The sequence below is a fragment of the Cibotium barometz genome, chromosome 5, assembly GCF_041138505.1.
Source record: "Cibotium barometz isolate CiBa-2024 chromosome 5, ASM4113850v1, whole genome shotgun sequence".
In the NCBI taxonomy this organism is placed as follows: Eukaryota; Viridiplantae; Streptophyta; class Polypodiopsida; order Cyatheales; family Cibotiaceae; genus Cibotium; species Cibotium barometz.
The window spans coordinates 35306433-35319756 of NC_141050.1; the positions used below are offsets into that span (position 1 = coordinate 35306433).

The 13324-nt window shown below is 41.0% G+C and overlaps 1 protein-coding gene across 3 annotated transcripts in view; it reads right to left on the minus strand.

Annotated features, from left to right (window-relative positions):
* Positions 1-12717: 12717 nt before the first annotated feature.
* LOC147638411 (uncharacterized) overlaps positions 12718-13324 on the minus strand; it is a 175799-nt gene continuing 175192 nt past the window's right edge. For all 3 annotated transcript variants that reach the window (XR_015265871.1, XM_086798342.1, XM_086798341.1), the window contains one exon: positions 12718-13304. Coding sequence is in view for 2 of the 3 variants with exons in the window: in XM_086798342.1 (XP_086654468.1) it covers positions 13148-13304 (157 nt within the window). In the remaining variant the exon portion in view is untranslated. The remainder of the gene's footprint in view (positions 13305-13324) is intronic.

Genomic DNA, 13324 nt, shown 5'->3' on the forward strand with positions numbered 1-13324 from the left:
GGGTAGCTTAATGGAGGAATGAACAGTTAGCGGAAAGAACCTCACAGCTGAACGAGCGGTTACGAAAATTACTCCATGACAAAGAAAGATCAGAGAGAGAGAGAGAGAGATGGGTAGCTTAAGGGATGAATAAACAGTTAGCAGAGAAAGGGGTAGCTTAAGGGATGAATAAACAGTTAGCAGAGAGATTAACCTCACAGCCTGCAGCTGAACCAGGCGATAATTAAGGGATGAATAAACAGTTAGCAGAGAGATTAACCTCACAGCCTGCAGCTGAACCAGGCGATAATTAAGGGATGAATAAACAGTTAGCAGAGATAAGGGTAGCTTAAGGGATGAAGCACAGAGATTAACCTCACAGTCTGCAGCTGGACCAGGCGATTGCAACTAATTACGAGCGTTGATGAAGCCTGCTCAGCTCAGCTCAGCTGCAAGCCAAAAAGCTTTGGAAATGAGAGTGAAATGATTTAGTCGTGTACCACTGGCTCTCTCGCCTCCCTTCCCTTGCGCCGTTGCATCTCGATAACGCAAACCTTCGTACTCTGATACGACGCGTCTACGACAGCCTGCTGGCCTCACGCTTTCAAACTACGGTCCCCCTTCATGGTGATGGTGACATGACACAACCCATGCCATCATCCATGAGCCCGTTACCCCATAATTTTAACCTCTTTTTTTCCTAGATAGTGTCTTAAGTCTCTACCCTATTGGCCATTCCACCGGGCACCCTACTTCACACACATACCCTTTTAGAGCAAGGGCGTACCACACCCTACCAAATATTGGCCACTTTCGATGGCTGTAGACAAGCCTAGTGGAAAGAGGTTGCGTCTCCACTAGCATACACTAGGTAGGGTTTTCCCAAGAGGATCTAAACTTAGAATCTCTCGAATCCAAGACTTAAGCTCTGTCTAGTATGCTACCGCCTTGGTGAGGGATTGAGAGTGACGTGACTGCCTTGTAAAATTCACCCTTTCAAAGCACTGGGGGATTGAGTGCCAAGAAAAGTTTTAGCTATCGTAGCCGCTTTAACCTAGCCTCTTCAAATTTAGAAAATTACGAACTCCCCCAATATGCAACGCATTGACACTTGGGAACAAATTTTCCAAAGTGCCTCATCAAGCAGTTCGATGTCTACATCATAATCATTTGAGGGCCTATTTGTGGAGCTCTAGGTTGAACCATAAAACCAAGAGCTAACCAAGCTCAGACTTAGCCAAGCACCTATCACCAAAGAAGCTCTACCTTGAGCCATAGAACCAAGAGCTGATCAAGCTAAGATTGAGCCAAGCACCTACGGCCAAAGGAGATCTAGCTTGAGAGCACCTAACATCCCCTATATAAAAAACCAATTACAACTAAAAAGAAAGAGATTGGATCTCAATAGGAATGTCTTAAAGCTTTTAATAAATTTATAGTACCAAATGCATACATTCATAAGGCTTGCCTTTATTTGTTTCACTTAATATGAGAGGAAAAAATGAGAGAGAGAGAGAGAGAGAGAGAGAGGCAAGTCTCTTCCTTGTTGCAAGTAGCTCATTTGGTGGAGAATGACATGGCTATATATTGGATGAGGGTACTCCGAGCTACACCTATGGTTCGAAGTAATGGGAAAAGCTAGTACATCACATGGCGGCCATGTGGCCATTTGTAAAGTAATTTTGGCAATATATCTTCTATTATGAAAAAAAAAGATTAAGAGATAGAAAGTTGTATTAATGTCTTCAAAAGACCAAAATGACTTATGAGACGAAAATGTTACATCATGTCCATGGAATACATCATCACGGTACTAAAAAGAGCCTCAAGATCTCGCATTAGCCAAGAAGAGAGAGAGAGAGAGAGAGAGAGAGAGAGAGAGAGAGAGAGAGAGAGAGAGATTTGATTAATATGATTAAAAGCACCATGAGTATAGATTTTATGCTTGAATAAGTCATTGGTATGTTTGCATTGTGCAATGTGCTTTTAACATATCAATTGAATGAGGATGAAAAGAAACCTGTATTTAATATTATAAGAGTTGAATAAGAGGCTTATCAAGATCTTTCATACAATAACCTATCAAACCATGAAATGTGTGCTTTTTTTTTGCCTTCACATTACAATTGCACCAATGGGATTATTCTTATCCCATGCAAGATACTTTTTGATGAGTTTATTGACTGCAATTATTGACTTTCCATGAATTCTAATAACCATTTGATAGTGTAGATGAAAAATTATGCCTCCTCTTTTCAATGAGAAACTACTAGCAGAGCATTGTTTAGTGATAAAATCATGAAGATTATTTATTAATACTTCATCAATATCACTACCACCTAATGATATTGTCACACTTTGAAGTTGAGATTAGATTGATCACACATTGCATCTTCATTAGATAACTTCTTTGGTCTACCACGATTTTTCTTTGGTTCTATGCTTGAAACCTCATTACTTTGATTGGTTGAATTTAAAAAATTTTCAATCGTTGTTTCTCTTGCTCTTTTTTTCATTTTTGACATTTCACTACATAATAGACAAAAAAAACAATGTTAAAATTTTTCTTTTAAAAAAGAAAAGAAATACATATTACCACCATGCTGCATGCTAAAGAAGAACAATGTGTCTTACCAGGTGGAGTCGACGATGTGTGAAGCCAAAATCTGGACCGTTAGCGTTCGTGATCCATACCTTACTAAGAAGATCAACGCTCGCCTGTTATGTTGCTAAGGTTATATGCTTACAAGCGTATAGAGAGCAATTTGTGGCATTGGCGTGAACATGCACGTGCACACACACACACAAATCTTTATTAAAAATTTATTATTCAAGCTTAGCTATTTAATAACGCTTAATTTATAATGCTAAGAAATTTATCATGTTAATAATCCATTACCAAGGTGTGTGGAGACTAAGGTTTACACTATGATGTAACCAGGTGATGCAAATCGAGGATTCGTATGTCGCAGCATTGAAATTTGGTTTGGTGGACGACGCATGAGGGATATGTTGTCTTCATCGGCATGGCAATATTGGATGAGTCTGATGTAGCATGCCCACTTGCTCGCGTTTGTCAATTGCGATGATGAAGCGCTGGTCTGTCATCTGTGTGATGAAAGCCTTGCCTTATTTAAACACGCATAATGCTATGCTGCTAAGATTTGTTGCCTAACCTCCTTGCAAGCGTAGGGAGATTGATCCTTGTGTGAAAGCTAAAAGATTTTGATTTGATTCCATTGGAGTAGAAACGGGTTTACAGTCCATCATGTTGAATCTTTCCAATAATCTGAATAATAGCAACGAGAAGTGCAAGGGTACCGATTGAGGTGTCGCAGTGCATGAGATGTGTGAGGGTACCAATTGAGGTGTCACACTTTATGAGGGTACCGATTGAGGTCTCATATGCCTGGTGGATTGAGGTCTCATATGACTGGTGGATTGAGCAGTGGTATGAAGATGATGATCATTTTTCTTTTGTCAATCAATTTTTTTAATTTGATAATGAGTGTGACGATCACCAATTTTGGTGTCGCACGAGTTTTTCTTGTTGGTCTTTTATGTCCATAAGAACCTCTGAGTCATGTCTTTATGCCTCTGAACCATATTCGGACCTTTAAGTTTACTTTGCAGGTTATGACATCAATTTCGACAAACATAATCGTGTTCTCTCGACATTTTTCTTGCTCAACTGAGGACAGTTACTTCCTCAAATGAGAGGACTGTTTATAGGTATATATTTTATCATATTTTTGATAAATTAATAATCATACAAAAATATGTTTGATTTAATTTGTATAAGATTAAACTTAATGAAATGTGCAAGTGAGCACAAGATTAATATATGTGCACAAACTTATTTTATGTAACAAGGCCCATTAGCAATTATATTTGGGCAAAAGTTTTTATATGTACAAACCTTAGGGATTTTGATATGATTCAAAATATATAAAGAAATACACCAAAAGTAAGAAAAGCAAGCCCAATTTGTACGCACATCTATTCTTAGCTCCTTGGGCTATTTTTATGAATAAAATTCTCTAAATACTCATGTCGTGGAAGTGGAGCTACTACACGACATGGACAAGGAAGATTGCACCGAAACTTGTCTCGATGTTGATGTTATTTTATTTCCTCTGCTTTGTGTTATGCTATGTTATTTGATTTCAATTTAATTCAAGTCTCTTGTTTTAATTTTTGCTATATTTTATGAGTTTTTAATTATTTCTTCAAGAAGTACAAAAGGATCCTGTCTGACAGATTGTCACAGATCAACATTATCCCTTCTTTTTAAGCATACTAATCCTTCTTAATAGACTACTTCATATATATAAAAAAGCATGCTAGCTTTGTACTCAATCTCTATGGAAGAAAATGCCACTATAGGCTACTTTTTGGTGATTCAGGATGTAATTCCACACCCAATAAGAAAATAGTAACCAAAAAAAGATTTCCTGGTGTCACAATCTCCAACCCAATTTGCATCACAAAATTCAATCAAGGTATTACCTGATGCATAAGTGGTGATGCCATATCCAATGGTATCTTTAATATACACGCATCCCTGCCCTCTAAAAGTGCGATCATAGCTAGTAGAACTTTGCCTTATGCTTGAGAGCAAGCTAAATGAGCGCCATTCTGAGACGCAAGCAGCACCATCCTTGCAAGAAGGGGATGCGTCCAGGAGGTGAAGTTGTATCTCCATCAATATTTAAGGGTGGCGAATATATATTCTCAATACACCTATAACTTGAAAATTTGGAGCCATTTCTAGATTGCCACTTTCAAGAATGTATAATTGTAATGGGTTGGCGAATATATATTCTCTATACACCTATAACTTTAGAAATGTGGAGTGAATCTTTTGGACTTCTTAAAAAGAATGGTACTATCTAGTGTATTTTTGGCAATTTTCTCTTAAAAAGCTAATTTTTTTATAAAAGTTTGGATTTTTAAAATAGCTATAAAAATTTTTTTGTAGAAGCCAATTGACTATAAATAGCCCTTAATTTTTTTCTTGCTCGAGTGTAGCTGTGAGGCAACTATGCAATTGCACCTTTGGCGCACTCTTTCTCTGATAGTGATGTCATCTAAGAATGTCTTAGAGAGAAGGAAATGTTCAAGGTCAAATCTAGGGAAGGTAAAAACACCCAAAACACAAAAATTTTATACTTAAAGAAAGCAAAGGGCATTTCTTTCTCTGATATGGTAATTTCAAAAAATGTTTCTAGAAAGATTTTATTTTTCAAAAAAAGTAAAAGCAGCACAGTAGTTTCACAAGGTGCTGCTAAATCAAAATGTAAACTATAGATAGCTATATAGAAAAAAAAAAGATTAAAGTCTATCCTTGGTCACCATATAACCTAAAAATGTACACTATTATATTTATCTATAGAATTGCTGTTAAATTCATTTTGAAATTTTTTCAAATAGACTTTTAAAAGACTTGGCAAAAATCAAGCATTAGTAACTCTCTTCCTAATCAAGTGGTAGTATACCTCAATGTGTTTCGTCCGCACATGGAAAACTGGATTCCTGACCGACTGTATACTGTTAAGATTGTCACAATATATAACAACCTTTCTCTCCACATGCAACCCCAAATCAGCAAGTAGCTTGCATAACCAAGCTATCTCACACGCTGCCATCGCAGCTCCCCTGTACTCGACAAGAGAACTGTGGGCTGCTTCTTGCTGCTCCATGTCACAGCAGCACTCCCCATTGAAAACATAAATCCACTGGTAAATCTCCTGTTTGAGATGCTACCTGCCCAATCTGCATCTGTATACCCATATAGCTCCAATGGTACACCTAATGTATAAAGCAATGCATGATCAACAGTGGCCCTCAAACACCAAAGTGTGCGTCACACACTATCAAGATGTGGTTTGCACGGAACCTGCATAAACTAGCTCTCTAAGCCAACAATATAATGGCCTGTTAATAGTGACATAGATCAAACTCCCCACAATCTTCTTGTACATAGTGGGGTCCTCCAACACATAACTTGCATCCGCACTGAGCTTGCCATTTTCATCTAATGGCACCGAGATTGACTTACAACCAACAGATTGCGAATTAAGAAATGAGCCCCAAATTGTTGATAAAGTTTGGGTACAAGTGACAAGAAAAAGACTATAACCCAGACATAAGGGTTTTGGGAATTTTTGGCTAGCGATTTAGATACTTTATAGAAATAGTGCAAAAAAGGAACATTACTCTAAGCACATTAGGCTAAAATGTAACAATAGCATGAAAAAGAACACCCAATCTTGTGAAAACCTTTCAGTGAAATTCATAGACAAACATTATGCATCCTATTTTTAGTTATTCACTGATGTCAACTCTCAAAGTTAAAAACCCCAAGAAAAAATCAAGAGACACACAGACGACAAAGAAAGACAAGGGGGGTGGGGGGGGGGAGCAACACGCATGAAGTGGTAATGTCTCCTTAAAAGAGAAATTCTCTCGTATATTGCATTAGCTAGAGCCACTTCCTCGACACATCCATAGAAGATGGATCGATTTGACAAAAGAATCCTATTAGAATAATCCAAAGCCCAACTTTACTCTTTGACTCTTGAATATGTCAAAATGCCACGTATAGTTTTTCTTCTCTATAATTGCAGGATGATTACCCTCTTTGCTCACTAAATCCATATAGCATTCAACTTTCATTGACAATATACAACTTCGCAACTTCACACTCCTTACATCACAAAAACCATGCAAATGTAAGCCTGGTAGTTTACATGTCGATGCCTAACATGCATGTCACAACATATATGGCAACGGAACGCAATTCAATCAGAAACTAAAGAGATTGGGTAGAGTCTATCTCTTGCCGTTATCGTGTGATGAGCACAATTTTTTGGTTTGATCATTGAGTATAGGAGACACCTCTCAAAGAATACATGTGCATTCAAAATTAGTCATCGATGATTTTGACTACAAAAAAGGAGATTTTATGTTCATATGTGAGTTTTTCTTTTTGAAGACCATAAGAAAGATATCTTCTCCTCTAAAATTATAATCATAGAGAAAAGTGTTCTTCCCATGTTTAGATGAATGTTGAAAATGAAGAATGAGCACTTTTAATATTAAATTTCAATGGAGGGTGCGGTTATGAGCTATGTAACATGTGACGATGTAAACATAAAAAGCTTTAGATACACCTTGTTCAAGAAGGGCTTGTGTAGTGCTCTATGTGAGAAGAACATCCCATGGCCCAATGAAACCAATGGGGGTTTCAGTTATAGTAGTAGGAGCTAGACAATTGCTAGTTGCGGATTGACGTGGCCGCAGTCATTTGACCTCCCCATGCTCTCTGAGTGGATGCACCTCACCCTTCCACTGGAACAAGGAGACTGGACTAATGTGATCTCGCCTTGACGTTGGCGGTCCAACCAAGAGTCACACCTGTGAACTCAAAGGGAACAAGATCTCAACCTCAGCTGGTAGAGGGTGGGTGTGATTCCTATGAGGAAGCAGTGCACATTTCGAGAAAAACGCAGCACTTTCTCACAGAGTTTGTTGATGAGTACTTCTCCCACACAGCTGCTAGAAACTTCTTCTCGAGGCTTCTTTTATACAGTTGCGGTCTAAGCTAAATCCTTTGTTATTGTTCATGCTAGATGCGAGGCATAGCAGATTTTGCCAACTTCCAACATATGAAAGGTCATCATCTGACATCCTTTTTTTCAAGCAAAACCTTACAAGCATTAAACTGAGTAAAAACACATAAAATGCGTAAAACCTACCTACAAGAAGTCCCGTTGGGTGCCATCAACTCTTTTTCCTGTGCTTACCATCTTCATCACACAAAGGGGAAGACTTCTCTAGCACAAGTTTTCCTACTAAATTTGAGGTATCCCAATAGTTACTTGCTCGTTGCTTCATAATAGACATGACCGTTTTTGCTCTAAGGTAGTCCTATTCGCATCATATCGTTGGCACGAGCTTTGCTCTGTGCTTTTCGAGCAGAAAAGGCAACGTACCTTCGCCACATCGTCACGTGGGCACCCAGCTCCGCATCAAAACGGACATGTTTGTGCAATCAAGCTTGGTGAGGATCAAGGCAAGTAACGCCTTGCGGTGACGAGTCCGTAAGAAGCCAAGCAGCTAGGGGTTGTACAGGCGATAGCATTTGACCAAAACCGGTTGAAGGACTCTTCTTGCCAGGTGTGCAATGGGAGTTTTTGCTCTCTAACAACCTCCAAATTAACTATGCAGATCGCTTTGGAAGGGGAAGACAGCGCGGTTCACAAACATCGCCTACAATCCAACACCGTCGCAAACCTGGAAGGGTTGTTTTTTGAAACCTGCTCAAGAAGAATCGCTTACGTGGAGATTAAAACAGGATTTGAGTCGGCCGCCCACAGTCGATTGGCTCTATGGCTTCTGCCCCGCAGCTTATCTTTCGTCACCCCCACAAGCCCGACGAATCATTAATTTTTGCAAGACGAGCTCACTTCTCTTCAGCACGACATTGACATTGAGGTCCAAACCACCCTTCTTGCGAGGATTTATGGCTCCCACCCCTATCGTTCGTCGCAGGCCCATAAATGGCTTCTAGCAGCTCTCCATTTGGAGTTGATTGTGCACTTCCAGGATACTCGTTTGCTTGGCCGAGCCTTCTTCTAGGTGGACTTTCATTAGAAGCTACTTCTCAGGTTTTGGTTGGCAGCCCCTTCTCTCTTGTGGCCCTAGGAAGATTTTCTTTTTTCAGTACCAGGTGGGCTTTGATCCAATCAGCGCCTTGCCCCAGTCTCACTACTCTTCCTTGCTCTTATTGGAAGCTTTTATCTTCCATAGGGGCATCCTTTGGCCAAGTTCTAGAGGTACCGGCCTTTCCGAGCTCCCCTGCCTCCGCAAGCTATTACCGCCACTCTTGATGGTGTACCCCGGGTCCTTGTGTTTGTTCCTGATCCATCGATTACTGACGACGATATTATGCTTCAAAGACCTGACGTCTCTCATTTCCACCACAAGATGGAGATTGCAAGCAACCCGACATTTGTCATGGACAAGGCCACATTGCTAGAGATTGTCCCAGATCAAGGAGCCATGCTAGGAGGCGGCGTGGTCCTGCCCATCAAATGCCTTCTGCAGTTGCCTAGACTCTAGTTGTCCCTATGCCATAGCAGACCACACAACCTTGGGTTGTGGTTAGAGATGGCAAGCGCCCTCGGACCGTCGTAATTGCCCCTTCACCCGCACCCCAACCCTTATGCAGCTCTTGCCTCACACGATGTTGATCCTTCTTTGGAGGATGAGGCTCTACAAGCACAAGATTTGGTTCCCTCACAAGAGGATGTTGCATTACAGTTGCAGGATGATTGCACCCTCGAGGATTATGTTGTGCAGTCACATTGCCATGGTATCTCTCCAGATTTGAGGACCAGCCCTGGCTTTTCCTCGGAGTGGGAAGGAGAACTAGGGTCCCTCTCTTACCTATGCGAGACATACCTCCATCTCTAAAGGGGCTTTGTCGACCACGAGATCTGGTCATCTCTACTCTGAGTCCTTATAAGGATCGTCTCATGGAACATTCAAGGTCTTGGGGGCTTTTTTCCGCCTCAACGGAAACAAGTTGACAAAACTCAGCTTCATTGTGTAGTCACAGGTGGACCTATGGATGTATTGCTCTTGCAAGAGCATAAACTAGATGCTAGTCAATGTGGGAGATCAAGCAAGCTTCTCTTAGAACACACCTTTTGGTCGCCAGCTATTGGTACCAAAGGTGGTGTCTGTATCTTTGTTTCAGCTTTGTTCTTGCCTTGCAGCATTGGACATGGTCTCATTTTTCCTACGAGAGCGCAATGGATCCAAGGTACTACAAGCATTGGTATTCTCAAGCTCTATGCTCCTAACCATAGAGGTGAGGATTGTCTTTTGGAAATCTCACTACGTTGATGTCTCTTGCTGACCAATGGATTATTGGTGGGGATTTTAACATGGTTGTGATGCCAATGGATAAAACAGGTGGACATGAGCGCTTCGTGCATCCTCTTGAAAGAGCGTCTTCGGAGATTTATACTCTTCATTCATGGTAGAGATTGTTGGCAAGAGCATGACATTTCGAGGAGGCAATCCACTTTTCCTTATTCATGGTCTAACAAGAGAAGGTATGCAAGATGCATTTATGCACGGTTAGCCAGATTTTGTAAGGATGATTGGGTGCTCGACAGAGGGGGGCATACTTTTACTACTATAGGCACCTCTAAATCGGATCATTACCCATTGATTTTATGCATTAGAGATCCGAATCACCATGGACCAACACCCAACTCTATCATGATGTATATGTGCTCACTTCGCTCAATACGGGCCACAAGAGGGTTTGCCCTTTAGCCCCATTATTATATACCATAGTTGTAGATCTTCCTCCGCTCCAATGCCGGTATTTCTGGATTGAGATTGCCTCTTCGTCGTCAAGAGGAGCTGGTTGACTCTAAGTTAGCTCATGACACATCCATTCTCTTGGAGGCCTCACACATGCTTATGTTCTTTCTGGGTAGCACTGGAAGAGTTTTTGTTTGGCAGTATGGGCACTCATTAATTCGCACAAATCTGTTGGTTTTTAGATTAGTGACTCACGGAGAGTTGCTTGGGGTGCAGAGCTTGTTTTAACTTGGATCAGTAGAGGATGCACTGCTAGATATTTGGGATGCATATTTCTCTTGCACATCAGTTTGCTCCAGTGCTTACGAGTGCAAGAAGCTTCGTCACTGGAGCTCTAGGAGATTAGATTTAGCCTGGAGTGCTTTGGTGGCTAATCAGGTAATGCTTGCCTCCACTTGGTTTATTGCCTCTTGGTTTATTGCCTCTTGTTCCCGCTTCTCTTCTGCGTGCATTGGTCAATTGCGGAGATTGATCCACAATTTTCTTTGCTCGGGTTTTGCATGGCACAACACTCCTGCCGGGATAGCTTGGGACAATTATTCAGCCTAGACGAGAGGAGGGGGCAAATATTATTGATCCAGATGTTCAATGCAGGGCGTTGCTCTGATGTTGCGAGAGCTTGGCTGCCCATGACACGGTTTTTTTTCACAGAGGCTCATATCAGGGCACCATCTTCCCCTCTTGTTGCAACCATTGTCAGAACATGGAGAAGCATGGGACTATTTTTGCGACAAAGGCCTCCTAGGTCTTTGGATGAGGCTAACTGAGAACCTATTGTGTGGAACGAGTTCATCAGAGATGAGGCCGGTCAACCACTTGGTGCATCTCGTTACATGCAAAGGTCAAGATGCGCGAGAGATGTGCATACACAATTCTTGCTTGGAATACCCTTAAGATTCCTCTGGAGGATCGATTAGGGACTCTCGCATACGTATTGATCAGATTGATGCAGTTATTCCGCATGAGTGGCTCTATGTAACCTTTCATGGAGACTATCATCCAATTTGGCTAGGAGTATTTTCAAGGATAGGTATACCTCTGGAGGTCATTGCTCTCCCGAGCCAAGAGGCTACAGATTGCATCGTTTATCCTATCATGCCTAGATGAGATTGAGGAGATGCAGCATAGAGGGGATCATCCCATATACTAGGCTTAGTCTAGTGAGGATTGTTGGTCGTTCCGGGAAGCATTGGTTCATTGACACTTCTCCTCAGATAGTGACTCATGGCTCTTGGTATTTGTGGCTACATGGTGACAGTCCTATCAAATATTTCTAATGGGATCCAATAGAGTGGGAGTGGATTGATGCCTTCCATCCATTGAAAAGCCTTCCCTTTTTAAGTGTCATGGTCCGGAATGCCAGGCTTCTCCTCACTCAATAGATGCATAAGATCCCTACTCTTAGGCCTTATTGGGAGAGTTATGATATCTCTCCAACGATACAGCGCACATATTAGCATAGGCTTTGGCATTCATACACAAGGAGTCAAATCTCTCATTTCTTTTGGTTATTTTTAAATGGTGGTCTTCTCACCAATCAGTGCAGATCGGTCTTCAGTGTAGCACCTAACTACCCGAGATGTGCGACAAATTCTGAGACTGGGATGTAGCACTGCATAGCAAATTTGGGATTCTATAGCCCAACTTATAGACAAATTGAGTGGTTGCACCATGCATGTGATTTGGGGGGCAGTTGCTTGGCTCTCCCAGTTCGGTCCGCAGCTTTTTTACAAGGGTAGAGGTATAGACTGCTATTTTTATTCATAGAGGTATTGCCCAGTATGGTTTGTTGTAGGATGTCCCTCACTCTGATTATACATCCCCAAAACAGAGGATTGACACCAGTTGGGAGATTGTTGCTAGTATTACAGCATGGCAGATCTAGAGAGCTAGATGCATGGAGGCTATTGAGGGTGTCCAGATCTTTGGGTCTCAGTGCAGTGCATTAGTACTATACGGGTTGATATCATCCATACTCTCATGGCTACTTGGGCTCGTATTCAGAGTCCTCTCATTCCACGTAGGCAAAGCGCATTATACTTGTGCAGGAGTGGGACCATGGCATTTTCTTTTCCTTTAGTCCACAGGTCTCTCATGGCATCATGATGCTCCTCAAAAGTTGAAATCACCTTACATATTGGGGTGATTCTATTCTATTCCGGCTTATAGCTGTGATTTTTGTATGCTTTTTTCATACTTAATAAAAGTCTCTTTCTTGGGAAAAAAAAAAGTGAACTTGATAATCTCAAGTAAATACTCCTAAAATTATTTGATATGTACTAAGATGTATTGTAATTTTGGCAGTCATAACTTCATGCTTCAACCATATCATGGAAATTAGAAATCTTTTGCCATAATTTTACCTCTTAGAATAAGCCACACATGTACACTCACGGCTGCCAATTCAACTAGCACACATCATATCTACACAGTGCACACTCGCTCACTTTTTGACCGAAGATACCATGGAATGAAACCATCATGGGACCAAATAGTGCTGCTACCAGTTGAGCTGAACACCATGCATTGTTTTTCTATGGCATGTGTTTCCTTTGTTAACCTCAACTAGTTTATTTCCTACACAACAATCTACATGTAACGCGCATTTCTTATTTCAACATTGGAAAGCCACAGTCAATCCATAAAAAGGCTCGACTTATCAAATCATGGATCAATGTAGCTTGTACATTTGTGAAAACTTGCCTCTATAACCAGTCCTTGTAGATGATATACTTTGCCCTTCTCATACAGAGCTAAAGACAGCTTAGGGTAGTTCCAAGGAACCACAACAATGATAGTAGCCACTCTCATCATAGAAAAACCGCTGTGATAAATGGACTTCCTTAATCGTGTACTCACCCCAATCTTCTAGTCGGTGTTTCGATAATATTTTCCTTGCATCAAATGGCCTACTACGAAGCCTGTATGACAAAAACTATTC